Source organism: Larus michahellis, chromosome 1, assembly GCF_964199755.1.
Source record: "Larus michahellis chromosome 1, bLarMic1.1, whole genome shotgun sequence".
Classification (NCBI taxonomy): domain Eukaryota; kingdom Metazoa; phylum Chordata; class Aves; order Charadriiformes; family Laridae; genus Larus; species Larus michahellis.
The window spans coordinates 12936926-12963930 of NC_133896.1; the positions used below are offsets into that span (position 1 = coordinate 12936926).

The window sequence follows — 27005 nt, forward strand, 5'->3', positions numbered from 1 at the left end:
TTCGAGTTCGCTGCGTGATCAGTGCAATCCACTTACTCCATGTAGCATCGGTTGCATGATGTGTGGTGGGGACCCTTTCTCTGAACATCCAACCCAGCACCGGCAGTCGAGGTGCTAAGAGGAGCTGTGCTTCTGTACCAACTACTTCCGAAGCAGCTCGAACCCCCTCATATGCTGCCAATATCTCTTTTTCTGTTGGAGTGTAGCGGGCTTCGGATCCTCTGTATCCACGACTCCAAAACCCTAGGGGTCGACCTCGAGTCTCCCCTGGTGCTTTCTGCCAGAGGCTCCAGGTAGGGCCGTTCTCCCCGGCTGCGGTATAGAGCACATTTTTAACATCTTGTCCTGCCCGGACTGGCCCCAGGGCCACTGCATGGACTATTTCCTGTTTGATTTGTTCAAAAGCTTGTCGTTGCTCAGGACCCCATTTAAAATCATTCTTCTTCCGGGTTACTTGATACAGAGGGCTTACAATTTGACTGTAATCTGGGATATGCATTCTCCAAAAACCCACAATACCTAAGAAAGCCTGTGTTTCCTTTTTACTAGTTGGTGGAGACATAGCTGCTATTTTGTTGATCACATCCATTGGAATCTGACGGCGTCCATCTTGCCATTTTATTCCTAAAAACTGGATCTCCTGCGCAGGTCCCTTGACCTTACTTCGCTTTATAGCAAAACCAGCATTCAGAAGGATTTGGACTATTTTACTCCCTTTCTCAAAAACTTCTTCTGCTGTGTTTCCCCATACAATGATGTCATCAATGTACTGCAGATGTTCTGGAGCTTCACCCTGTTCCAGTGCAGTCTGGATCAGTCCATGGCAAATGGTGGGGCTGTGTTTCCACCCCTGGGGCAGTCGATTCCAGGTGTATTGGACGCCCCTCCAAGTGAAAGCAAACTGTGGCCTGCACTCTGCTGCCAAAGGGATTGAGAAGAATGCATTCGCTATATCAATCGTGGCATACCACTTGGCTGCCTTGGACTCCAGTTCGTACTGCAGTTCTAGCATGTCCGGCACGGCAGCACTCAGCGGTGGCGTGACTTCATTCAGACCACGATAGTCTACAGTTAGCCTCCACTCTCCATTAGATTTTCGCACCGGCCATATGGGACTGTTAAAGGGTGAGCGAGTCTTGCTGATCACTCCTTGAACCTCTAGTTGACGAATCAGCTCATGGATGGGAATCAGAGAGTCTCGGTTAGTGCGATACTGCCGCCGATGCACCGTTGTGGTAGCAATCGGCACCTGTTGTTCTTTGACCCTCAACAACCCCACAACAGAAGAATCCTCCGAGAGACCAGGCAAGGCAGACAACTGTTTAACTTCCTCTGTCTCCAAAGCAGCTATGCCAAAGGCCCAGCGGTACCCTTTTGGGTCCTTAAAATACCCTCTCCTGAGGTAATCTATACCAAGGATGCATGGAGCCTCTGGGCCAGTCACAATGGGATGCTTTTGCCACTCATTCCCAGTTAGGCTCACTTCTGCCTCCAGTACAGTCAACTCTTGGGATCCCCCTGTCACCCCAGAAATACAAATGGGTTCTGCCCCTCTATAGCTTGATGGTATTAAAGTACACTGCGCACCCGTGTCCACGAGAGCCTTATACTCCTGTGGGTCTGATGTGCCAGGCCATCGAATCCACACCGTCCAATAAACCCGGTTGTCCCTTTCCTCCACCTGGCCGGAGGCAGGGCCCCCCTAATACTCGTCATAGTATCCATTACTCACTTCTTGCATAAATGACTTGGAAGTTCCTTCAAGAGGATCAGAAGCAAGATCAGGCCTTCTGCTTTGTCTGGGGAACGGCCCACTGGAAACTGGGGCGGCACTTTTCCTGGAGGGATCCCCTTTTGTGGTTGTCCTTCCTTGCAACTCCTGTACCCGTGTCCGCAGGATCGAAGTAGGTCGTCCATCCCACTTCCTCATGTCCTCTCCGTGGTCCCGCAGGTAGAACCACAGGGTGCCTCGTGGTGTGTACCCTCTGTACTCTCTCTCTTGAGTGGGGAAATGCCTGCTTCTAATAGCTGAGATGCTGGCCCGTGCAGGTGGGGAGTAGAACATATTCTCTTCAAGTTGCTGGACCTTCCGCGACAGTTTCTCCACAGCTGAGACAAGGGGGGAAGAGAGACTTTCTTCATATCGCCGGAGCCGGCCAGCTACCTCATCCACCGTTGGTCCCTCTTCACCTTTCCATTCCATTACTGCCAGGGAGTTGGCATATGACGATGGTGCGCTCCGTACAAACTTCCGCCACATGGGCCTTGTGCATCGCACCTCATCAGGGTCTGTGGGTAAGTCGGCATTGTCCAAGTCATAGTAAATCATCTCCCGCACGGCTAATTCTCTCAGGTACTGGATACCTCTTTCCATGGTAGTCCACTTGCTTGGCTGACATACAACATCCTCACTGAAGGGGTACCTCTCCCTCACGCCTAACAGGAGTCGTTTCCAGAGGCTGAGGGCTTGGGTCTTTTTCCCAATCGCCTTGTCAATGCCGCCTTCCCTAGACAGGGATCCCAGCTGCCTGGCCTCCCTACCCTCTAATTCCAGGCTACTGGCCCCATTATCCCAGCACCGGAGCAGCCAGGTGACAATGTGCTCGCCTGAAAGTCGGCTGAAGTCTTTTCGCATATCCCGCAGCTCACTCAAGGATAGGGATCGAGTAATTATCTCTGGTTCTGCCTCTTCCTCCTGCTCTCGTGATGGCCCTGGTTCATCATCATCTCTTACTAAGCGAACTGATTTCTTTGTGTACTTCTTCTTCTGTATGGGGGCAACTGATACCGGCACGGGTTGGTTCTCTGGTTCAGTGGCAGTGGCTACCACGGGGGTTGCAGTAGCGGCAGTGGCTACCACGGGGGTTGCAGCAGCCGCAGTGTCCGCCGCAGGGGTTGCAGCAGCCGCAGTGTCCGCCGCAGGGGTTGCAGCAGCCGCAGTGTCCGCCGCAGGGGTTGCAGCAGCCGCAGGGGCCGCCGCAGGGGTTGCAGCAGCCGCAGGGGCCGCCGCAGGGGTTGCAGCAGCCGCAGGGGCCGCCGCAGGGGTTGCAGCAGCCGCAGGGGCCGCCGCAGGGGTTGCAGCAGCCGCAGGGGCCGCCGCAGGGGTTGCAGCAGCCGCAGGGGCCGCCGCAGGGGTTGCAGCAGCCGCAGGGGCCGCCGCAGCCGCAGGGGCCGCCGGTCTGGTTTCCATCTCTTCCCCTTGAGGGTGCTGCATAATTCTGAGCAGTGCCTGGTAGATACTGGCCAGGGCCCAGCACAGCGCGGTGAGTTGTGCCTCTCTAGAATAGCCACAACATTTTCCCTTCAAATATTCTACCACTTTATCAGGGTCCTGTAATTGTTCAGGGGTGAAGTCCCAGACCATTGGAGGCGAGTAGTTCTCTAGGTACCTGCCCATGCTCTCCCACATGCCATGCCACCCCTGACTATCCAGCCTCGGAGCAGATCTCCGGGTGGTAGTCTTAAATAGTCGCTTAACCCTAAACAAGACCTGGAACGTATTCAGGAGACATAGCACTAGGAACACACTAGTTTGAGTATCCCAAGGATATTCAAGATTCTCAAAAGCTGTCATACCTGACCCGAAGGAGAAAAGGGAGGCAAAAGGGCTGGGGAAACTATTAACAAATTCTGAGAGACTGTGTCCAATGTACGGACAGGACAACAAAACCACATAAACACCCCAAAATAACCGTCTGAACAGTGATGTTATCATATCATAAACAGATATCGCACAGGACAGCAGAATGATAATCCTCATCCCTCTTCCAGACATGGTAAACAGCATCGCAGGGAGTACATAAGCCATATAGGAATTTATGTAACACAGCCATGAGAACAAACCAAGCAACATGATGACCAGTGACTACTTACCTAATAAGATAAATGCATACAAGAAAAAAAACCAAAACCGTTTTTTCCACGTTCTAGTTGGATTCTGTCATTATCTCAACCCTTCGAGCCCCACGTTGGGCGCCAAAAAGGACTGTCGTGGTTTAGCCTCAGACGGCAACAAAGAACCACGTGCCGCTCGCACGTGCCTTCCTAACACAGGAAGGATCGTAAGAAAAGGCAAGACTCTTGGGTTGGGACAAAAGCAGTTTAACAGAACAGCAAAGGGAACAGGCAAACAACAACAACACGGACAGGGGAATATACAAACGCGATGACGGGACCGCCGCTCCGCCGCTCCCCGCCGCTCGCCGACCGGCCGGACCCGGGACGCCCCAGCCCGCTTTTAAGCAGCAAGTTCCTGCCCCCTCCCCCGGCAGCTCAGGGTGGGCGTGGCTCACATGGCATGGAATACCAGGAAAAGTTAACCCTATCCCCACCGGAACCAGGACAGACATCTGGCTTATAAACTGTTCAGAGCATGAACCATCTCTTACGATGTAACTGCATAGCAAAAAGCTCATGGTGATAGTAGGAGTCCTACAAGAAATGTCTGGGAGATCATTCAGTTTGAAGGCTAAAGTGAAAAAAAGACACATCCCAAATCAATATATATCACAATGTCTTAGGGAGGTCATTTGATTCTTTGTAAAGTTCTTTCTGATGACAGTAGTTCTTTCCCTCTTCCTCTCCACCCTATTAAAAAACTAATTTTAAAATCTCAATGTATGGCATTAGTCTCATTATTTACCTGATGGTATGTTCATGCTTATTCCACTACCTCATTATTAACTTTAGGGTGAAAAACAATGGAGTGAAGAACATCATGTTGCAGTAGCAGAGCTGTGGATTGGAGGTACAAATTCATACATCATTAGCTGAAAGGGACAAAAGAATAAGTGTTACTGTCTTCAGATATAGCAACCCAGACCCTGGACATGACAAGAAAGAACAAGGCTTGCAAATGAAGAATCCTTATGAGAACAAAGTACCATCATGGCATGGTTATGAAGTTATGAGAGCTCTGACGCTATTTAGGTAGAAGAAAACCTACATGCTTGTCCTTGAATGAAGTATCTCAGATTAATTAAATAATCTGCAGGAAATTTCCAAAATAATCTAATTGCCCATCCAGCATTTCTTTTTCAGGTGCGCTTCTAACTACACAGTCAGTTACTAAGAACCTTTTTCCCTTTGAATAGTGATAAAAAATTCAACACCTATGCCAGTCTAGGAAACACAGTATTTCTTTCATTCCCAGCTATCTTATAACAAGGCAATGATAAAGTACAGTATCTTTTCCTCCCAGCACAAGCAAATACATTTCCAAAGACAAAATCAGAATAATTTGACTTTTGAAACCTTTTTTCTATTTTTATATTCTGTGTGTTCAACACAAATCTCTCAACTGACTGCAGGAAGAACTAAATTGTGCCTGCCTTGCTTCATGAGAGTGGGGCACACTTCTTTAAATTCAGTGCAAGTCCCTCTCTAAGAGCTTTTTGTGGGATAAGTCAGGGTTCTGTGGTTGAGCCCCAAATATTCCTGGAGACTGTGGACTTGACCTACAACTTGCAGGAGCAAATATCTTGAATTGAAATCTTGATTGAGCCTTCTGTCTTCAAATCATTAGGTTTAGGTCATTATAACAGATGAAGCTTCTTTTTTTCTGAAAAAGTCATCCAAGAACAGACCTTCAGCATTAGTGACCTGGCAATACAGTACCAGTCTACTCTGTGAGCTATTATTGATGGAAGCACCTGTGTAGAAATGTTCTTATTGAGCCTAATGTACAACCAGTAGCATGACTGAGCATGAAGCCATATTCTGAGAATAATGCCAAAACTGCAGAATATTGTAATTTAGCCTCCTTGAATGCATTTTTGTTTTCAATCATCTCAATTCCAAAGCAAAGCCCACCATGTGCTTTTAAGTGTGTGTGAACCAATTCCAGAACTATATAAACAAAATGGAATAAAAGCTCAGTGGCGAGTTTTTATGAGGACACTATGCATATGCAGGGTACGCAAATGCCTTTATGTCACATCATCTGGGAAACACACACGCTGGGTGCAGGGCAGAGAGAAGGGGTTATCAGCCTCTCAGTTTACCCTAGCATTCAAGTTTGGGGAGTATTTATACATCATTCTGGAATGAAGCCCTGGTAATTGAAAAACATTTTTGCCACTAAGCTTAGTGTGATGATACTTTCACCTAAACGCTCATCCATCACTAGATAATCCTTCAATACAACCAGCTTTTGGAAGCAATCTGAATGTTTTTTGCAGTTGTGAAAAGCATCCACAGCAGGGAGTGGAGACTAGCTGGAGCCTGGTCCTCCATCTGCCATGGGACAGCACAAGCCAGCAACCCCGTTGAATTTAGAAGCTTGGCAGAGCAATGGAAATAAGACATCATCCTCACCCAACTAAATGCTCTAAAGCTTCAGGCTTACTAAGGTAAAAAAGTTGAGAATTTGGCCAGTTCAGTGCTTTGGCACCACTTGCACTGAAGTGCTAAATTGACTGAGGTGTAAATCTTTCCTACACTGTTTTGCTCGTGCTTGGCCTCTGAGCAGTGACAGGCGTTTGGGTGAGTTTGGGCAGGTATTATTTTACAGCCATTTTCTCTAATCTCCTCGCTGTGCCATGCTTTAATATTTAATGGAAACGTATCTACAAAACATGTAACCTTTTATAAATTTCCATGGTGATGTCTGTGAGAAAATACGCTACTTCTAACTTCAGAAGTATTTGTTAATTTTCATGACAAAAAGTCTTCACAATCACATTAAGCACAAGAATTTTGACATGGAAAGGTGATTCCTCTCAAAGAGATGAGAGAGATGTGCAAATAAGGTTCTGAATGGACACGCTGTCACAATTTTACGTGGAACATGAACAATACATCCCTAGAATAATACGCTTTCATTTTATCTTTTATAAGTTCATAAAATATTCATCTTCTTTCCCAGCTACGCTGCGAGATCAATCTCAGCAGCACTGTTAGTTCATAGGAAACGTAAAATGAAACTGATTAGAGACATGAAAGAGGAAAACCTCATTTTGGTCTAATCCAAGGGAAATGAAAATGCAGCAAGGAAAAAAGAATTCAGGGAATAGGTCTTTTGTAGTTTGTTAATCGAAGATATCATCACATAAGAGCAATAACTCATTTTTAGAGATACTTTAATTGTGAAATAAACCATTGAATAATAAATATCATAATGGGAAATGAAGATACGAGAAATTCAAATTCAGTGAAAGTTACAGGCTAATCCACATCATTCAATGTGGTAATACTCTTGTGCTATCCAATGAGGCTTACCGGTGAGTACGGGGTAATTGAAGCTAGCGAGTGCACAAACCGGTGCCAGGGTAGTGGAGAAGCTGTCATTCCAAACCCAGGCAGCTACCTGGCCAATTCATTTGGTATTTTTCGGAAACCCAGCCACCACCGCCCCGTGTGCTGCGAGGATGTCGGCAGCAGTAATTCAATGTGCGAGCCTCACGCTTCTCTTTCCATTCGTGGGAACAGATATTTGTAGGCTTGCTGTCTTTCCAGAGTGAGGTCAAATTTAAAGGATTATTTTCTGACAGCGTATTCTGTGCAGTTCTGTTTCTGTCTTATTCTGTCTCCTAGTGTGGGTATTTACAGGGACGCAATTTAAACTTGCATTTCTGTGGAAAGAGGCCACCATTTGTTTATTTTAACATCTCTTACCAAATTTATTTTGACAGCCTGTCTCCCAGAACTTTGTCCCTGGGGAAATTTTTGACCTCCAACAAGTTTCCTGCATCTCACCTTAATCAAGTCACGAGCAGCTAGCAAGAGCAGCACAGGAAGTATGTAATACCGAGGTTTGATAAGAAGAGAGAGGAAGGAGACTGCAAAAGACCACATTTAAAACAAACACCAATTCAGAGATGATCAGGAGAGAACAAAATGTCTCCTGCAATCTTATAAACTCATTGTAAACTATACTATTTAGATGAACTCCTCTCATTAAGTTGTCCTTCGCTACAAAAGGCAGCATTTATTTTTTCAGTACAGGCATGGAGACTATTTTCTTTACATCCCGGAGCAATGAGATTTGCCCTCTGCAACAGCTACTGCCACAGCAGAAATCCTCTAATGGGCTGAGAAAGCTGAGTATTTCCCATTACCTTCCAATCTAACCAGATATGTTTTACAAAGTTTTGAAGACTACAATCAAATAATGGTTTATTTTGAAGCACTGATGGCCAAAACTATGGAAGGTTTTTGGCCTGAGACTTAAAAAAACCCCAACCAAATCCTTCTTTGGCTTTGTAGTAAAATAAAACATGTATTTTTTTATCAAAGCTTTCAGAATGTGGAGGACTTGGGAAAAGAGGTTTGAGATAAATAGCCTGCGGTTTTAGCCTTTCTGAAGCAAAAGGTCTCAAAATCCGGAAAACTGGAAAATATTATATTAGTAATAATATAAGGCTCATACTAGTAAAATTAGGCTCGTAAAAGATGTGAGTGGCAGTAGTAAACATCATAACAAACTTTTAGTGATTTTTTGGTGAAATTTGCATCTGCAAAGGGTAGGAATTTGGAATTTTTATCCAAAGAAAAAAAGGACTTAGAAGCTTCTCAGAATCCCAAGGACCAACATTTAAAATTCCCAGCAGAAGACAGTGAAAGCAGCTAAGATACTGGAGCTCTCCTGGTGGGAATATTAACTAGTACAATCTTCTCAGGCAACTAAAGACATAGGCAAAAATTTAGTGAATTTGGATTTAAACATGACGATTCTGCCCAACTCCTAGATGGACATACGTCCTGTGGTGGACATATGTGGTTGTAGCATTGAGAAGCCTCACTTAAGAATAAGGCTGTCAGGTAGTGGGCATCTAAATAGAAAACTGTGAGAGAAAAGAGGGATTATGCCCATACTAAAAGGGAAAAAATAAGAGTTGGCAATGTCACGTAGTCGGCACCCAGTCACACAGGAAGCATGAGCCGAAGATGGAAATTTAATGTCTTCTGAGTTCAAGTCCCTTGTTACAAACACAATTACAAGGTAGAGAACTCCATTCCTGCATAAATAATAGTAGATAATGGATGTATTTTCCTTTTTTTGCCCTATGGCACGTGCAATACATCATTTTCCACTTGAGGAATTCACTTATCCAAAAATGTTGCATACTGAAAATACAGACAGAATTCAGTTACTTTTGTACTGAATCTGTAGTGTTACCATAGGAAGGATTACTTTCCAGCTACAAAATACATTTATTTACCGAAGTCTCACACTTCAGCTTACTCATGTGCTCAACTTTACTCCCAAAAGTACAGTGACTTACTGGTTCCTGTGTACCAGATTTAAAGGGATAATAAAAGGCATTTGTGTTGTGTTTGGTGAACGTGTTTCATTACGTGCTGTTATTACTTCTCCCCATAGGAAATCCCTCGCGCTCGATGCCCTTACATTCACGCTCAGGACCAGTGCATGCCCTCCTGGGATGAAACCCGATGGAAGGGACTAACAGAAAGATCTTGGCAAGTCACAAAGTCAGGGGCCAGGCGGAAAATCTGCAAATTCGCCCCCTCAGCCACGTGCCGGCACACTTGCTCTGTCAGTGACCAAGATAATCTTGTTTTACAGCTACCCCTCTATCGCCATAAAATTGAAACAAAGTTATCTGAAAGAGTATAACTAACTGCTACAAAAGGACTTTATATAAGGTTTGGTTTCCTCGCCATATATTTTCAAATAGAAGACGAAAGCAAACTATGCATTTCCATCAGTGTCCTTACTACCCTAGAGCCCGAGACCATAAACCAGTAGCTTAGTGTTGTACATATATTGTGGTGAACATGAAGTTATTTAGAAACTGACTTTTAATTATCAGACAAATCAACAATTTCAATACTATACTAGCAGAATGACTACAAACTGTATTAAGAAACAGTGACCCCTTTAGCAGAGTAGGCTTTAGTAGAGCAGAGGCCTCATGTCCTGGTTCCGGTGGGGATAGGGTTAACTTTTCCTGGTATTCCATGCCATGTGAGCCACGCCCACCCTGAGCTGCCGGGGGAGGGGGCAGGAAGTTGCTGCTTAAAAGCGGGCTGGGGCGTCCTGGGTCCGGCCGGTCGGCGAGCGGCGGGGAGCGGCGGTTCTGTAATTGCGTTTGTATATTCCCCTATCCGTGTTGTTGTTGTTGTTTGCCTGTTCCCTTTACTGTCCTGTTAAACTGCCTTTGTCCCAACCCAAGGGTCTTGCCTTTTCTTACGATCCTTCCTGTGTTAGGAAGGCACGTGCGAGCGGCACGTGGTTCTTTGTTGCCATCTGAGGCTAAACCACGACAGTCCTTTTTGGCGCCCAACGTGGGGCTCGAAGGGTTGAGATAACTGGTCATCATGTTGCTTGGTTTGTTCTCATGGCTGTGTTACATAAATTCCTATATGGCTTATGTACTCCCTGCGATGCTGTTTACCATGTCTGGAAGAGGGATGAGGATTATCATTCTGCTGTCCTGTGCGATATCTGTTTATGATATGATAACATCACTGTTCAGATGGTTATTTTGGGGTGTTTATGTGGTTTTGTTGTCCTGTCCGTACATTGGACACCGTCTCTCAGAATTTGTTAATAGTTTCCCCAGCCCTTTTGCCTCCCTTTTCTCCTTCGGGTCAGGTATGACAGCTTTTGAGAATCTTGAATATCCTTGGGATACTCAAACTAGTGTGTTCCTAGTGCTATGTCTCCTGAATACGTTCCAGGTCTTGTTTAGGGTTAAGCGACTATTTAAGACTACCACCCGGAGATCTGCTCCGAGGCTGGATAGTCAGGGGTGGCATGGCATGTGGGAGAGCATGGGCAGGTACCTAGAGAACTACTCGCCTCCAATGGTCTGGGACTTCACCCCTGAACAATTACAGGACCCTGATAAAGTGGTAGAATATTTGAAGGGAAAATGTTGTGGCTATTCTAGAGAGGCACAACTCACCGCGCTGTGCTGGGCCCTGGCCAGTATCTACCAGGCACTGCTCAGAATTATGCAGCACCCTCAAGGGGAAGAGATGGAAACCAGACCGGCAGCCCCTGCGGCGGCCCCTGCGGCTGCTGCAACCCCTGCGGCAGACACTGCGGCTACTGCAACCCCCGTGGTAGCCACTGCCACTGAACCAGAGAACCAACCCGTGCCGGTATCAGTTGCCCCCATACAGAAGAAGAAGTACACAAAGAAATCAGTTCGCTTAGTAAGAGATGATGATGAACCAGGGCCATCACGAGAGCAGGAGGAAGAGGCAGAACCAGAGATAATTACTCGATCCCTATCCTTGAGTGAGCTGCGGGATATGCGAAAAGATTTCAGCCGACTTTCAGGCGAGCACATTGTCACCTGGCTGCTCCGGTGCTGGGATAATGGGGCCAGTAGCCTGGAATTAGAGGGTAGGGAGGCCAGGCAGCTGGGATCCCTGTCTAGGGAAGGCGGCATTGACAAGGCGATTGGGAAAAAGACCCAAGCCCTCAGCCTCTGGAAACGACTCCTGTTAGGCGTGAGGGAGAGGTACCCCTTCAGTGAGGATGTTGTATGTCAGCCAAGCAAGTGGACTACCATGGAAAGAGGTATCCAGTACCTGAGAGAATTAGCCGTGCGGGAGATGATTTATTATGACTTGGACAATGCCGACTTACCCACAGACCCTGATGAGGTGCGATGCACAAGGCCCATGTGGCGGAAGTTTGTACGGAGCGCACCATCGTCATATGCCAACTCCCTGGCAGTAATGGAATGGAAAGGTGAAGAGGGACCAACGGTGGATGAGGTAGCTGGCCGGCTCCGGCGATATGAAGAAAGTCTCTCTTCCCCCCTTGTCTCAGCTGTGGAGAAACTGTCGCGGAAGGTCCAGCAACTTGAAGAGAATATGTTCTACTCCCCACCTGCACGGGCCAGCATCTCAGCTATTAGAAGCAGGCATTTCCCCACTCAAGAGAGAGAGTACAGAGGGTACACACCACGAGGCACCCTGTGGTTCTACCTGCGGGACCACGGAGAGGACATGAGGAAGTGGGATGGACGACCTACTTCGATCCTGCGGACACGGGTACAGGAGTTGCAAGGAAGGACAACCACAAAAGGGGATCCCTCCAGGAAAAGTGCCGCCCCAGTTTCCAGTGGGCCGTTCCCCAGACAAAGCAGAAGGCCTGATCTTGCTTCTGATCCTCTTGAAGGAACTTCCAAGTCATTTATGCAAGAAGTGAGTAACGGATACTATGACGAGTATTAGGGGGGCCCTGCCTCCGGCCAGGTGGAGGAAAGGGACAACCGGGTTTATTGGACGGTGTGGATTCGATGGCCTGGCACATCAGACCCACAGGAGTATAAGGCTCTAGTGGACACGGGTGCGCAGTGTACTTTAATACCATCAAGCTATAGAGGGGCAGAACCCATTTGTATTTCTGGGGTGACAGGGGGATCCCAAGAGTTGACTGTACTGGAGGCAGAAGTGAGCCTAACTGGGAATGAGTGGCAAAAGCATCCCATTGTGACTGGCCCAGAGGCTCCATGCATCCTTGGTATAGATTACCTCAGGAGAGGGTATTTTAAGGACCCAAAAGGGTACCGCTGGGCCTTTGGCATAGCTGCTTTGGAGACAGAGGAAGTTAAACAGTTGTCTGCCTTGCCTGGTCTCTCGGAGGATTCTTCTGTTGTGGGGTTGTTGAGGGTCAAAGAACAACAGGTGCCGATTGCTACCACAACGGTGCATCGGCGGCAGTATCGCACTAACCGAGACTCTCTGATTCCCATCCATGAGCTGATTCGTCAACTAGAGGTTCAAGGAGTGATCAGCAAGACTCGCTCACCCTTTAACAGTCCCATATGGCCGGTGCGAAAATCTAATGGAGAGTGGAGGCTAACTGTAGACTATCGTGGTCTGAATGAAGTCACGCCACCGCTGAGTGCTGCTGTGCCGGACATGCTAGAACTCCAGTACGAACTGGAGTCCAAGGCAGCCAAGTGGTATGCCACGATTGATATAGCGAATGCATTCTTCTCAATCCCTTTGGCAGCAGAGTGCAGGCCACAGTTTGCTTTCACTTGGAGGGGCGTCCAATACACCTGGAATCGACTGCCCCAGGGGTGGAAACACAGCCCCACCATTTGCCATGGACTGATCCAGACTGCACTGGAACAGGGTGAAGCTCCAGAACATCTGCAGTACATTGATGACATCATTGTATGGGGAAACACAGCAGAAGAAGTTTTTGAGAAAGGGAGTAAAATAGTCTAAATCCTTCTGAACGCTGGTTTTGCTATAAAGCGAAGTAAGGTCAAGGGACCTGCGCAGGAGATCCAGTTTTTAGGAATAAAATGGCAAGATGGACGCCGTCAGATTCCAATGGATGTGATCAACAAAATAGCAGCTATGTCTCCACCAATTAGTAAAAAGGAAACACAGGCTTTCTTAGGTATTGTGGGTTTTTGGAGAATGCATATCCCAGATTACAGTCAAATTGTAAGCCCTCTGTATCAAGTAACCCGGAAGAAGAATGATTTTAAATGGGGTCCTGAGCAACGACAAGCTTTTGAACAAATCAAACAGGAAATAGTCCATGCAGTGGCCCTGGGGCCAGTCCGGGCAGGACAAGATGTTAAAAATGTGCTCTATACCGCAGCCGGGGAGAACGGCCCTACCTGGAGCCTCTGGCAGAAAGCACCAGGGGAGACTCGAGGTCGACCCCTAGGGTTTTGGAGTCGTGGATACAGAGGATCCGAAGCCCGCTACACTCCAACAGAAAAAGAGATATTGGCAGCATATGAAGGGGTTGGAGCTGCTTCGGAAGTAGTTGGTACAGAAGCACAGCTCCTCTTAGCACCTCGACTGCCGGTGCTGGGTTGGATGTTCAAAGAAAGGGTCCCCACCACACATCATGCAACCGATGCTACATGGAGTAAGTGGATTGCACTGATCACGCAGTGAACTCGAATGGGAAACCCCAGTCGCCCAGGAATTCTGGAAGTGATCATGGACTGGCCAGAAGGCAAGGATTTCGGAATGTCACCAGAGGAGGAGGTGACGCGTGCAGAAGAGGCCCCACCATATAATAAACTGCCAGAAAATGAGAAGAAATATGCCCTGTTCACTGATGGGTCCTGCCGTATTGTGGGAAAGCATCGAAAGTGGAAGGCTGCTGTGTGGAGTCCTACACGACGGGTTGCAGAAGCCAGTGAGGGACAGGGTGAATCGAGCCAGTTTGCAGAGGTGAAGGCTATTCAGCTGGCTTTGGACATTGCTGAGCGAGAAAAATGGCCAGTACTTTATCTCTACACTGACTCATGGATGGTGGCAAATGCTCTGTGGGGGTGGTTACAGCAGTGGAAGCAGGGCAACTGGCAGCGCAGAGGCAAACCCATCTGGGCTGCTGAACTGTGGAAAGATATTGCTGCCCGGATAGAGAATCTGGTTGTGAAAGTACGCCATGTAGATGCCCATGTACCGAAGAATCGGGCCACGGAGGAACATCAGAACAACCAGCAGGTGGATCGGGCCGCTAGGATTGAAGTGGCTCAGGTGGATCTGGACTGGCAACGTAAGGGTGAACTATTCATAGCTCGGTGGGCCCATGACTCCTCAGGCCATCAAGGGAGAGATGCGACATATAGATGGGCTCGTGACCGAGGGGTGGACTTGACCATGGACACTATTGCACAGGTCATCCATGAATGTGAGACATGCGCTGCGATCAAGCAAGCCAAGCGTTTGAAGCCTCTTTGGTATGGAGGGCGATGGCTGAAATACAAATATGGGGAGGCCTGGCAGATTGATTATATCACACTGCCACAAACCCGTCAAGGCAAGCGCTATGTGCTCACAATGGTGGAAGCAACCACTGGATGGCTGGAAACATACCCTGTGCCCCATGCCACTGCCCGGAACACTATCCTGGGCCTTGAAAAGCAAGTCCTGTGGCGACATGGTACCCCAGAGAGAATTGAGTCGGACAACGGGACTCATTTCCGAAACAGCCTCATAGACACCTGGGCCAAAGAGCATGGTATCGAGTGGGTGTATCACATCCCCTATCACGCACCAGCCTCTGGGAAGATAGAACGATACAATGGACTGTTAAAAACTACACTGAGAGCAATGGGTGGTGGGACTTTCAAACACTGGGATACACATTTAGCAAAAGCTACCTGGCTAGTTAACACCAGGGGATCTAACAATCGGGCTGGCCCTGCCCAATCAAAACTTCCACGTACTGTAGAAGGGGATAAAGTCCCCGTAGTGCATATGAAGAATATGCTAGGGAAGACAGTCTGGGTTAGTCCTGCCTCAGGCAAAGGCAAACCCATCCGTGGGATTGCTTTTGCCCAAGGACCTGGGTGCACTTGGTGGGTGATGCGGCAGGATGGGGAAGTCCGATGTGTACCTCATGGGGATCTGATTTTGGGCGAGAATAGCCAATGAATCAGATTGTGTGCTGTTAATTGATAAGTAACACTGTCACTGTATGTCCTCATTGCTATAATTGATATCAGTTGTACTACAAGTAAGGCACAGGGATGATGGGATAAAAACTGATCTCAGCAGCTGGCGCCCAGCAGTTTCCTCAAGATCTACATCTTCAGCCCACGGACTGCGTGCATGAGCCACACCAGGTGCACCAGTCACAAGCTCTGAAAAATACAGCATGCAACAGACCAGCACCAGCCAGCATCTCACCTGCCCTGAGAGACTGTTCTAACAAATGGAGCCCAAAGCCGTGGATTAAAAGAACTCAACGGACACTTTGGAGGGATGACCCATAAACTAAGGGCATTATATGTGTGTATATATATATATATAACAGGGGAAAGTGGTGGCAATTCATTGGAACCTGCTGGGCATGGCATAGATGGTATGGAATAAGGGGTGGATAATGTCCTGGTTCCGGTGGGGATAGGGTTAACTTTTCCTGGTATTCCATGCCATGTGAGCCACGCCCACCCTGAGCTGCCGGGGGAGGGGGCAGGAAGTTGCTGCTTAAAAGCGGGCTGGGGCGTCCTGGGTCCGGCCGGTCGGCGAGCGGCGGGGAGCGGCGGTTCTGTAATTGCGTTTGTATATTCCCCTATCCGTGTTGTTGTTGTTGTTTGCCTGTTCCCTTTACTGTCCTGTTAAACTGCCTTTGTCCCAACCCAAGGGTCTTGCCTTTTCTTACGATCCTTCCTGTGTTAGGAAGGCACGTGCGAGCGGCACGTGGTTCTTTGTTGCCATCTGAGGCTAAACCACGACACCTCAGCAAAGAAGTGACTGTAGAAACATTTGGGAAACTGAAGGATAACAAGATGTTATGTCTTGTAGTTTCTCTTTTTAGACATTCTTTTCCTACTGACTTTTGAACTAAAATATCTTTATCAATGATCTGGATGAGGGGATTGAGTGCACCGTCAGTAAATTTGCAGATGACAGTAAGTTAGGTGGGAATCTTGATCTGCCTGAGGGTCTGAAGGCTCTGCAGAGGGATCTGGACAGGCTGGATGGATGGGCCGAGGCCAATGGTACGAGGTGCAACAAGGCCAAGTGCCAGGTCCTGCACTTGGGTCACAACAACCCCATGCAGCGCTACAGGCTTGGGGCAGAGTGGCTGGAGAGCTGCCTGGTGGAAAAGGACCTGGGGGTGTTGGTCAACTGCTGGCTGAATATGAGCCAGCGGTGTGCCCAGGTGGCCAAGAAGGCCAACAGCATCCTGGCCTTTATCAGGAGCGGTGTGGTGAGTAGGACTAGGGAAGTGATCTTCCCCCTGAACTCAGCACTGGGGAGGCCCCACCTCGAGTACTGTGTCCAGTTTTGGGCCCTCACCACAAAAAAGACATTGAGGTGCTGGAGCGTGTCCAGAGAAGGACAGCAAAGCTGGTGAGGCATCTGGAGAATAAATCTTATGAGGAGCGGCTGAGGGAGCTGGGGTTGTTCAGCCTGGAGAAAAAGAGGCTGAGGGGAGACCTAATCGCTCTCTACAACTACCTGAAAGGAGGTTGTAGAGAGGTGGGGGTTGGTCTCTTCTCCCAAGTAACAGGCGGTAGGACAAGAGGAAATGGCCTCAAGTTGCACCAGGGGAGATTTAGATTGGATATTAGGAAAAATTTTTACACTGAAAGGGTTATTAAGCACTGGAACAGGCTGCCCAGGGAAGTGGTGGATTCACCATCCCTGGAGGTGTTTAAAAAACGTGTAGACATAGTGCTTAGAGATATGGTTTAGTGATGGTTTTTGTCAGACTTAGGTTGATGGTTGGACTTGATGATCTGAAGGGTCCCTTCCAACCTAGGCACTTCTGTGATTCTATAAAAGGGCAAGGGCAGGGCTAGAGAGAGAAACGAACCCACTGACTCTCTTGCTCTCTTTCCAAGTGCCTTAGCCCATTTCTGTCCAGACCAGAGACCCTGCTCCTAGTGGCAGCAAGACACTCCTGATGGTCTTTGGAAAAAGAGACCTTTACTGTAATCCTTGCCCCACCAGTGAAAACCTCTTAGTACCTTCCAGTCAAAGTACCTTTGCGGTTCCCCTCCCATCTTCATTCCCTCCGTGCTTATGGATGTCTCATTTCCAGTTTTGTGGGGTCTTGGTGTTTTTTTTTTTTATTATTGTTTAATCCCACTTTTGTGAAGCCCCTCACATCCAGAGGGCCACACACTGGCCACACTGGCCAAAACCACGCAGCGAAGCAGGTGAAATGACTCGCAGGACACAGACTTTAGTAATTTCTCATTGCTTTCTTCCTCCCCCCTGCATGTGCCCATTCCACCTCGAGTGCACAAGGACGTTAAATGAGTAATTCTGGGAGAACATGAACTGAAGAACCCTGGTTTCCCACAGACTTATACCAAGGCTGATAATGAGCTGTAATTGAAACTTTTCTCATTACCAAGACATTTATATGGTCTCTCAACCATGTGAATCACCATTTAATAAGAGGCAAGTTCATGTTACAGCCTTTGGGACATTTACAGGATCTCTCAGCCCTACCCAGCTGCCTATTTTCATGAAATATCTTAATTATATTTGAGATAGATTTGGGCAAAACTGCCCAACAGCTTCAAAAGTTATTGGAGAAGTAAAGGAGACACAGCCAAGCATGATCGCATAAAGGCCTGTTTCCATAGGAACCTAGAGGGAAAACAGCAATACAATTTGTGAAAAATTTCATTGCGGAGTGACTTTAATTGAAATTTTAAAAATATCTGACCAGCTTTAAATCACGTGTGGTAACACACGCTACATTTCTCCCGCCTTCCCCCATTCGGCACCCAGCCTGCAGACCCCTGCCTTCACGTATCCCACTCTCCTGCAGCCTCCAGGCACAAAAACTACGCTTCTTAAAGTCAGGAAGTTGCTCTGCCTGCATTTTGTCAATCTCCCCTTCAGATGGAAACTATTTTTTTAGGCAAGGCAAGCATCTCAGAAAGCCATGCCAACTGCTACACACCACCGCTCGCACACGTGTTAGGCATATGACAGAACTAATTAAAGGCGAGCCCACAGGAGGAGCGGGTTACAGTATCACCTGCTGAACAAAGGGCACCCCAGAGTGATGCTCTGGAGGTTGGAAATGCTGGTCTTGGGATGCGAAGGTCATTTGGGGTTTAAGCCCAAAGAGCAGGCGGCAACCTGAGTGAGGGTAGCGAACATCTTTTACAGAACAAACTGCCAGCCCTCTCTTCGTTACACTCTCTTCAGGTATAAAGGTACAACACCCATCTGAGTTTTTAGCTCCTGTCTCCGGTGGCCGCGAAAACCGGCGCTAAAAATTACCCCCACGTTCAACTCAATCAACTGAGGCGCGAGACCTCGGAAGGGAGGGAAGCCCCCCGGGGAAGGTTCGTCACGCCGAGACCCTGGATGCAAAGGGCGGCCTTTCGTCCTTCTGCCCACCAACTCGGCGGCCGGGTCCCTCCCCGCCGGCAGCGGCACCTGGACCGCAGCATCCCCGCCTGCCCCAGCTCCCGCACGCCGCTCGGGACGCTGCGGTGCAGCGCGGGGGGAGCACGGCCCGCCCCGGCGGAGGGGGAGGCCGGCCGGGTGAGGCAGCCAGGGGCGGCTCATCCCCCCGCTCTGGACCGGGGCCGGGCGGCGGGGGCCGGTCTCCCCGCCGGGTGCCGTCCACCCCCCGCGCCGCCCCGCCCGGGCCGCTCTCCGCCTTCTGCCGGCCGTGCCAGGCAGCCTCCATCTCGGCCTTCACTACCGGGTCAGGCGAGGCGGGAGCGGCGAGGCAGCGCCCGCCTCGTTCCCCACCGACATCCCTCCTCCTCCTCCTCCCCGCGGCCGTCCCCTCCCTCCCTCTCTCCCTCCCTCCCCGCTGCCAGTTTCTCTACAACTAGTACATCCAGGCAGAGGCAGGGTCCCGGCCGCCGCGGCTGCGATGGATATCAGCTAGAGCCGGAGGGAGAGGGCAGAGAGGCGCTCCCCGAGCCAGCTCCCAGCCCCGCGGGGCCGCCGCGCCCCCCCTCCCGCTGACGGCTCCTCGCCCGCCCCGAGCCTGCCCCGGAGGAGCCCCGGCTGCCCCGGGGAGGCGGCGGGGGCGGGGGTGAAGAGGAGGGAGGGAGGGAAGGGAAGGGAAGAAGGACGGAATCCAGGGAGGGAGTCGGGCAGAGCATCCCCACGGCAATGTCCAAGGGCTTGAAGAAGAAAAGCCACTGGACGAGCCGAGTCCACGAGATCGTGATCGTGAGGAACCCGGAGGGGCAGCTGGGCTTCGAGCTGAAGGGGGGCGCCGAGAACGGGCAGTTCCCCTACCTGGGGGAGGTGAAGCCCGGCAAGGTGGCCTATGAGGGCGGCAGCAAGTTAGTGCCGGAGGAGCTGCTGCTGGAGGTGAACGAGACCCCCGTGGCCGGGCTCACCATCAGGGATGTGCTGGCCGTGATCAAGCACTGCAAGGACCCCATCCGGCTCAAGTGCGTCAAGCAAGGTAAGGCGGGGACCGCCCCCCCCCCCCCCCCGACTTCCCACCGCACCCCCAGGGAGCCGGGGCAGGTCTTGGGGGGAGCAACTTTGTTGCTGCAGTTTGACTTTCCCCCCGAATTCCCCGCCGGAGCCGCCCCCCTCCCCGCCGGAGCGGGGGCGGGGGGGGGGAGGAGGATGCGAGCGGCGCGGCGCCGTGCCCGCAGCCGGGCGAATTAAATGTGCGTCAGTGACAGCGCTTCGCCATGCCGCGGGAGGGGGCGGCGGGGCGGCAGCATCACCTCCCCCCCGCCCCGTCCCCATCCGCCGCCCGCCCCCCCCGGCACCGGGACCGGCCGCTGGACCGGCCGCTGGGGCCGGGGGAGCGGGCGGGGAGCGGGCCTTGCCCTTGCCTCTGCTTGGGGACAAGGCGTGGGGGAGCTGGGCGCCGGGTCCCTGGTGGCATTAAGGGCGGCTTGAGCATCTCTTAAGTGTCATTAGCGGAAAAGTCATTCATTTGATCCCTGGTGAAAACGATCGCCTAATCCTAGGGAACGGGGAGCTCGGGAAAAGTGGGAGGGAGAGGCAGGAAGAAACTTTCGGGAGAGAACGGTCTACTTTCGCCTCTCCTCTGTTTCTCTTACTTATTTCTGAAGTATGGTAATAGGTTAATGCATTTCTAGAAAAGTCAATAGAGACGCCACAGACGCTGTTCATGTGTTTGTTTCTGTCCTCTTTTAAACTATGCTGAGCTGGGCTATCTGCAGCTGAACGCTTGGGAGGAGGTTTCTGCTGCCCCAGCAGCATTTCTGAAGCCCAGGAGCTGTGAGCTGCTCTGGGAGCCGAGTCCGTAGGTGCTCCTTGGACATGGATGGCACAGCATCTGGACGCGTTTCACTAAAGTACGCGTTTCAGCCGGGCTGTAAGCTCAAGCATCGAAAACTTGGGGATTTCTGCAGTGGGATGGTTTTTGGTGGCGTGCATCAGAGACGTTCGTGCTCTGCAACTGTAGCCGGCAGCCTTTGCTCAGAGGACATAGAGGAGAGTTCCTCTGACATTTGGTAAAATTTTATCATTGAACTTCCTCATTGTAATCAGCGGTTTATTGTTTAAAGTGGCATTTGCGATACTTCTGAATGCTTGAAAGAGATGCCCATTATAAGTTTATCCAAACACGACAAAATCAGTAGAAAGAATTTGACTTTCACTCAGGCCTTCAGCATGTACTTTATGATGTATTCAGCTATCTACATAAGGTCAAACCTCTAAATAAAGATATGATCTGGGATTTTTCTTTTTGTCCTTTTGGGTAAGTTGTGCAATATGTTGTAGATCATATCTTGATAGTCATGCAATGCAGGGAGACACAATAGTTTATGTGATAAGTGAAGATTAGAAAGGAGTATAATGGATTCTGTCTTGCAGTGTAGTGTCATCTCTGGGCACCTGGACTCCAGGAAACCTGCTGTGTAGTTTCCTCTTTTTATCAATAATTATAGTGTCAGTGGTCTTACTGTGACGGAATTCAAATAGAAGCATCAGTGGAAGTGTTAAGAAGATAAGGGTCAATATCAAGAAGATACTGTCTGTCAAGTTATTTAAATTCTTACTTTTTTCTTTGCAGAAATCCTATAGCTGCTTTACAGTAATGCCAATTTAAGGTTACGTTAATTTACTATGTGAAACAGTCTCTGTCCCACCTCTTCACTGTTTTCCTAGTATTTTTCTTTAAGTCAAAGCAAGCACCAGTGATTCATTAATGTGTGCACCCTCAATAAAGATATCTGTCATACATGAATTAGGGACATTAGTCAGGCTTTTAGTCTGTGGATTACTGCAAGTTCCTTGAATGAGACATAGAGGATGAATTCTAAATTCCGCCTAGTTTTTATATATATCTATATATCTCTGAGGAGTTTCACTTCTGTATGTTAACACACTACACTTTTGATGCGAGTCCTCAAAACACTGGCCAGATGACTGCGTGCTTGGAAGTGACATTTCTGCATAGATTCTTGGACTGAGAGAGACTTCCTGGCTGGAATGATCTTTCTTGTGCTCCAGCATCCTTTACTTCGCCAAAGGGAGAGGCCTTCTGGATCCAACTTCCCATTTTTTTTTTTAAATAAAGGTCAATGGTTCGTGTTTTTACCTCCTCCAGTGTAAGTCAGACCAATGGGTATTTGTAACCCCCCCCCGGTTACAAAGCGCAGACAGCAGGCATCTACGTTACTCACAGTAACAAATTACTATTCCCCAACAGTAGTTTGCAGCAGTGTGTAGGAGAGAAAAAGTATGGCAATAAAATCTTGACATGTGTTTGTAACTTTTGTTCTCCTTTTAATTATAAAACACCTTTAGTGTGCTGGAACAAGGTTAATGACTCCATTATCGTTGTTTCCGCATAATTTATCAATGATATCTCTGTAAATTAGAATAGCATGACCTTGAATGCACCATGTGACTGTAGCTGCTTCTTCAGTGCTGCCTAGGAATGAAGTCAGAGGGAGAAATGTGGAGGTAGGACACGACTATTTATAATGTGATGCTTAAGAGACTGTGAGTATTTCTCTTGTTTGAAAGTTTTCATAATTCAGCAGTGACAATTCACTTGTAGACGAAATCAGGGAACGGCTAATTCAGTTTACAGGAATTGGTTTTAGCTGGTTTGAAGTACGGATAAATAAAGGTGCTTTCATGATTTTTCATTACGTTGTGTTTGATTAAACACCCCCCTCCTCGAAATAATGAAATACTTCATCTTTTATCACATTACAAGGTGAAATACTTCTTTAAAAAAAGTCGAATGGAATATTGCTGTTTTATATGAGCTGAACATCTTGAGCTAAAAATATTAACTTAGAAAAAACCAGTCATATAACGTAGGAGTTGCTGTATATAATCAAGAGGAGTAAACATCATGAGAAACTATTTAGCAGTTCCACGATATGATCCGACATAGAACTCTCCTAAATACGACACCCAGTGAATAAGGTTTTAATGCAGGAAATTATTGCCTGGTTTTGCATGGGGAGACAAGATTGTAAGAATCATTATTATTTTTTAATCCTAATTGTTAAGAGTTCTCAGAGAAGTATTCCTTGGAGACTATTTCCTGTTTGGGTTTTTTTGTTAGTTTTTTTTTGCGAGCCACTTATTGTACTACTGTTGCCAGAATCACAGAGATTCTCTTAAAATACATGGGGCGAAATCTTGGCCCAGATGAAGTCAATGGCAAAGCTGTCCTTGACATCGAATGAAGAAGACAGGATTTCCTCTGTAAAGTCCTATGCTTTTTTGAATATATACACTTTCAATGGGAGAATTTTGTACAGCAGTCAAATTAGTCGGGCATATTTTGCAAACGTTACGCATTCTGACCTTCTACGCACTCTGGTGAAGAGAAGAGCCTTACTGTTTCTCAAAGAAATACTTCTGAATTTCAAATGTGATTGTTTTTACATGCAGAACATTTTAGATTAAGTACTATCTTCTTCCCACAGATGCACAGATGCATAGTTGTAAAAGTAGCGATGTGTTAAGGAAAGGCATCCTAATTTGGATAAGTAATCACACGGGGAAGAGTCATGTGAGGAGCAATGCTTTCTCCAGTTCCACTCTCTGTTCATCACTGCTGTCTCAGATCCATAGCATCTTTCTCCAGTAATTCCCATCAGTAGGCGACACAGGTCCATGACGTGCACAGCCTCCAATACAGCTTTGGTTTTAGTTTGAAGGGTTGCAGGAACAGCCCACTCAGTTGTACTGTATAAACCAGGATCTTTATTCTTTGCATGGAGTTATAAAGTTCCACGGATGTGCTCACCAGAATCCCAACGGTTGGTCTGAAAACATGGATTTCAGAACTCAGGAGCATTGCAGCAGATTTTGTCCTGGAGCTGCTGCCTGACACATCTCTTTCTCAAGGAAAATGGTTTGGACATACCGAGTAACCAGGTGATCTGGCTAACTGAGCAGTTTAATTTACTTTTAGAAGTATTTAGTTGTATGACTGTATGAAACTAGTAGTTGAACTGGATAACATTGGTACTTTATGTTGACACTTTCCGAAGTCTCTGATTTGACTAAATCACCAGACTTTAAGGTTCAGCCCATAATGCTTTAGCTCCTTATGCAAAAAGACATTTAGTACACATAATGTAAGCAGGGACTTAAAACCAGTTTCACTTTCTCAGTCTAATCGTTTACTTAACAGTGAGCACATGCTGAAATGTTTTGCTGACTGTAGATGGACTTGGGCATATTTGCAAGTGCTTTCCCAGTCAGAAGATCTGGACCCTCATTAGGTTGGGTACAACAGTGGCCATTTGGGCAGGTCCACATCCTCCACATCCTATTTCTGGTAGCGGTGACAGCGATTTCACAGTGAAGAGTAAAGGGACAGGATAGGACTGTCCCAGCACCCAGTGATTTGTGGCTTAGGGATTTAGTAGCCTTGTAGCGTTTTGGGGTTTTGTTTGTTTGTTTGTTTGTTTGTTTTCTTAATGAGTTAAACCATGAATTTTGCAATTAAAACCTGGATAGCACTTAACTTTTTTTTTTTTCCTTTAAAAGTCTGCCTTTTGACAGCGAAGTACAGGAATATTTTGGTTTTCCAAAGTTTTGCCCTGCACATGTAAATACCGTCTCAGTTGGTTAAAATGTTACTATTTTCCTACGGACTTTTCCACACACATTTTCCTATGTATAGTTATGTTTTTAAGAAATTTCTTTGGTTATTCAAATTAATCAATAATTCTCTTCTATGTTCATTAAAGTACTCTGTGCATACAGATTGTCTTTTTGTGTTTTTTCTTCCTGGTATCAATATATACTATCTTCCAAGATGTGAATGTTGGATAGAATTTTCTTCACTAATATAAAGAACAATATTTTACAATAGAAAGCTGCATGATTTTCCCCCAAAAATAAAATAATTCACAGATGCCTTGCAAAAACCAAACCCAAAGAACTTAGAAAACCTGCATGGTTGCACTTCTGGAATATAATACAAAGATAATCTTTGAAAATAAACTGAACTTCAGACTTACTTCTTTTTCCTAACTTGTGCTCCTTAGGATTTTACTAACTCTAGAAATTAAATTCAGAATTCTCTTTTTACCATTACTTTAGGTCATCCTTATGGTTGTCCATCTTAATTTAAAGACCACTGAAGCTGACTTCTGACTCATGTAGCCGGTGATTTATTCTTCTGCTCCTCCAGTGAGATTGTGGTGTTTCATGTCAGGAACTCTGTGTGTTCACTGGCAGTAGAATTATATTCATCAGTCTTTTTCCTTCTCCGAGAATTACAAATGTGTCATTAAAGGATGGGGCCATGACTTTGTTAGTGCATCATTTCCTTGAAGAAATGAAATAATTGAGAGTGCTCTGCTTAGTTCTGTTGAGTCACATATGGTAAAGTTCATCTCGCACTAATACTTGTCCATCTGTTGATACTGTTGACATCAAAGGAAAGTACTCGTTATGAGGGGGTAAAATTGCATCTGACTTATTTTATGCATCCTATAACCTCACCTGCATTAATTCAGCATTTCATGAAAGATATGGATTCTGAGCTTTTGCTTTCAGCGTTCGTGATCTTCTCCTTGCTCCTTATAGATGAGGAGCTCCTTTCATGACATTAAAGAGTTGATAAATTATTCATCTACATTTTTTGTATACGAGAAGTGGTGTATACATGGAAAAAGTGCTCCTTCAGAAGGGATTTATGTGAGGAGGTGGTCATAACTGTGATTTAGAAAGGGTGATGGAGAGGAAAGCGCTGCAGAAGTTGTAGAAGCAGATGTTTCTTGTTCTTCTCTTCCTCATAGTGTTATAAACAAATAAACAAAAAAAATGGAAACATTTCTTGCTGGAGACCGTCAAGGCAAGGGTCGAAGAACATAGTGCTATTGCTTGACTGCGTTAGCATTCTGGAAGCAATTTTTTTTTCTTCCATGTGTATAATATGTGTTTATAAATATATGAGTATACAAATACATCGGTATCTATTATTTTTTTTTCAGAGAGCTATGTGTAGGACTTTTTATCTGTAGGTTGAGAGTGTGTAAGAATTTGTGTAGTATTGCTACACAGTAATATAATATATAATTATGTTAATGGGCTACAGTACTAATCTGGAATATTTTTCATACAAGTTCCGATGCATATATATGAGATATTTACAATGAACTCATTCACTCTCATGGCCAAGCAATGGCACCATATTCTGCAGTAGCAAATAAAATCATCATAAACTTTGGAATAAGACTGACTAGATGCCTACCCAAGCAGGTGCAGTCTATCGTGCAGAGTTTGAAGGTATTGATTTCAGTAGCAAAGTGCCCATCTTTGGTTTTGGTTGCTGAATGTCATTGCAATGGTGGCCTTAACTGAATTTTCTAAAATCGCAGGGGCTGTGATCCCAACAGTATCTCTTCAGCACATCTAATTTATTACAAATCAGCTTGCTTTCAACCGCATGGAAATCTACCCCGTATGAAAGCGTAATAGTTTTGCTTGCCATTTGTATAGCTTTCTCACTGTAGGCTGAAGCTACCACAGTGGAACAGCAGACAGAAGCAAGAGCAAAGGAAGAGAGCGAAGGGCTTGAACAAAAAGGAACTTTATCCAGCGTTCCTAAACTGGACAAAAATTCTCATTGATAATTGGTAATCTCTAAACAGTACTTATGCTTTGAATGTTCTTTTAACATTAGCCTAAAAATTCCAATTTATTCAAACCTCCTATCCGTAATTTGGACTCTTCGCTAGAAGCTTAGTTGACAGAAGGCTGCTGTTTGTTTATATCTGCCAGGTATTTACCCTGTTTCCAGAGTGTAAATGAACCAGAAATGCATTCTTCCTGAACTCTCAGTCAGGACATGCAGATTGCTAGGATCCAGACAGCTTAATCAAAAGGTACGTTGCTGTCAACACAGCACTTCCAGGTGTCTTCTCATTCGTATATAGGTTATGATTAGTACTATATGAATAATGCTGTTTCACTCTGCTTATCGGCTTCAGACATTTCTCCTGAATGTCTCTGATTATTTCCACAATGTGTGACCTCAAGACGAAGGAAAGTAAGACAGGGAACAGAATGAAGAAAGTAAAATGTGGGAGAGAAAGCCCCAGGAAAAAATATTCAGAGATTATTAAACTAAAATATCTTTTTGGTTTAGAAAACATACGTTCTGTCATATTCAAGAGAGA

General features: G+C 46.9%; 1 protein-coding gene across 13 annotated transcripts in view; it reads left to right on the forward strand.

The window, feature by feature from the left end:
* The first annotated feature begins 19215 nt into the window (after positions 1-19215).
* MAGI2 (membrane associated guanylate kinase, WW and PDZ domain containing 2) overlaps positions 19216-27005 on the forward strand; it is a 757683-nt gene continuing 749893 nt past the window's right edge. For all 13 annotated transcript variants that reach the window (XM_074586071.1, XM_074590362.1, XM_074597089.1 and 10 more), the window contains exon 1: positions 19216-19816. In XM_074586071.1, coding sequence (XP_074442172.1) covers positions 19516-19816 — 301 coding nt within the window. In that variant the 5' untranslated portion in view covers positions 19216-19515. The remainder of the gene's footprint in view (positions 19817-27005) is intronic.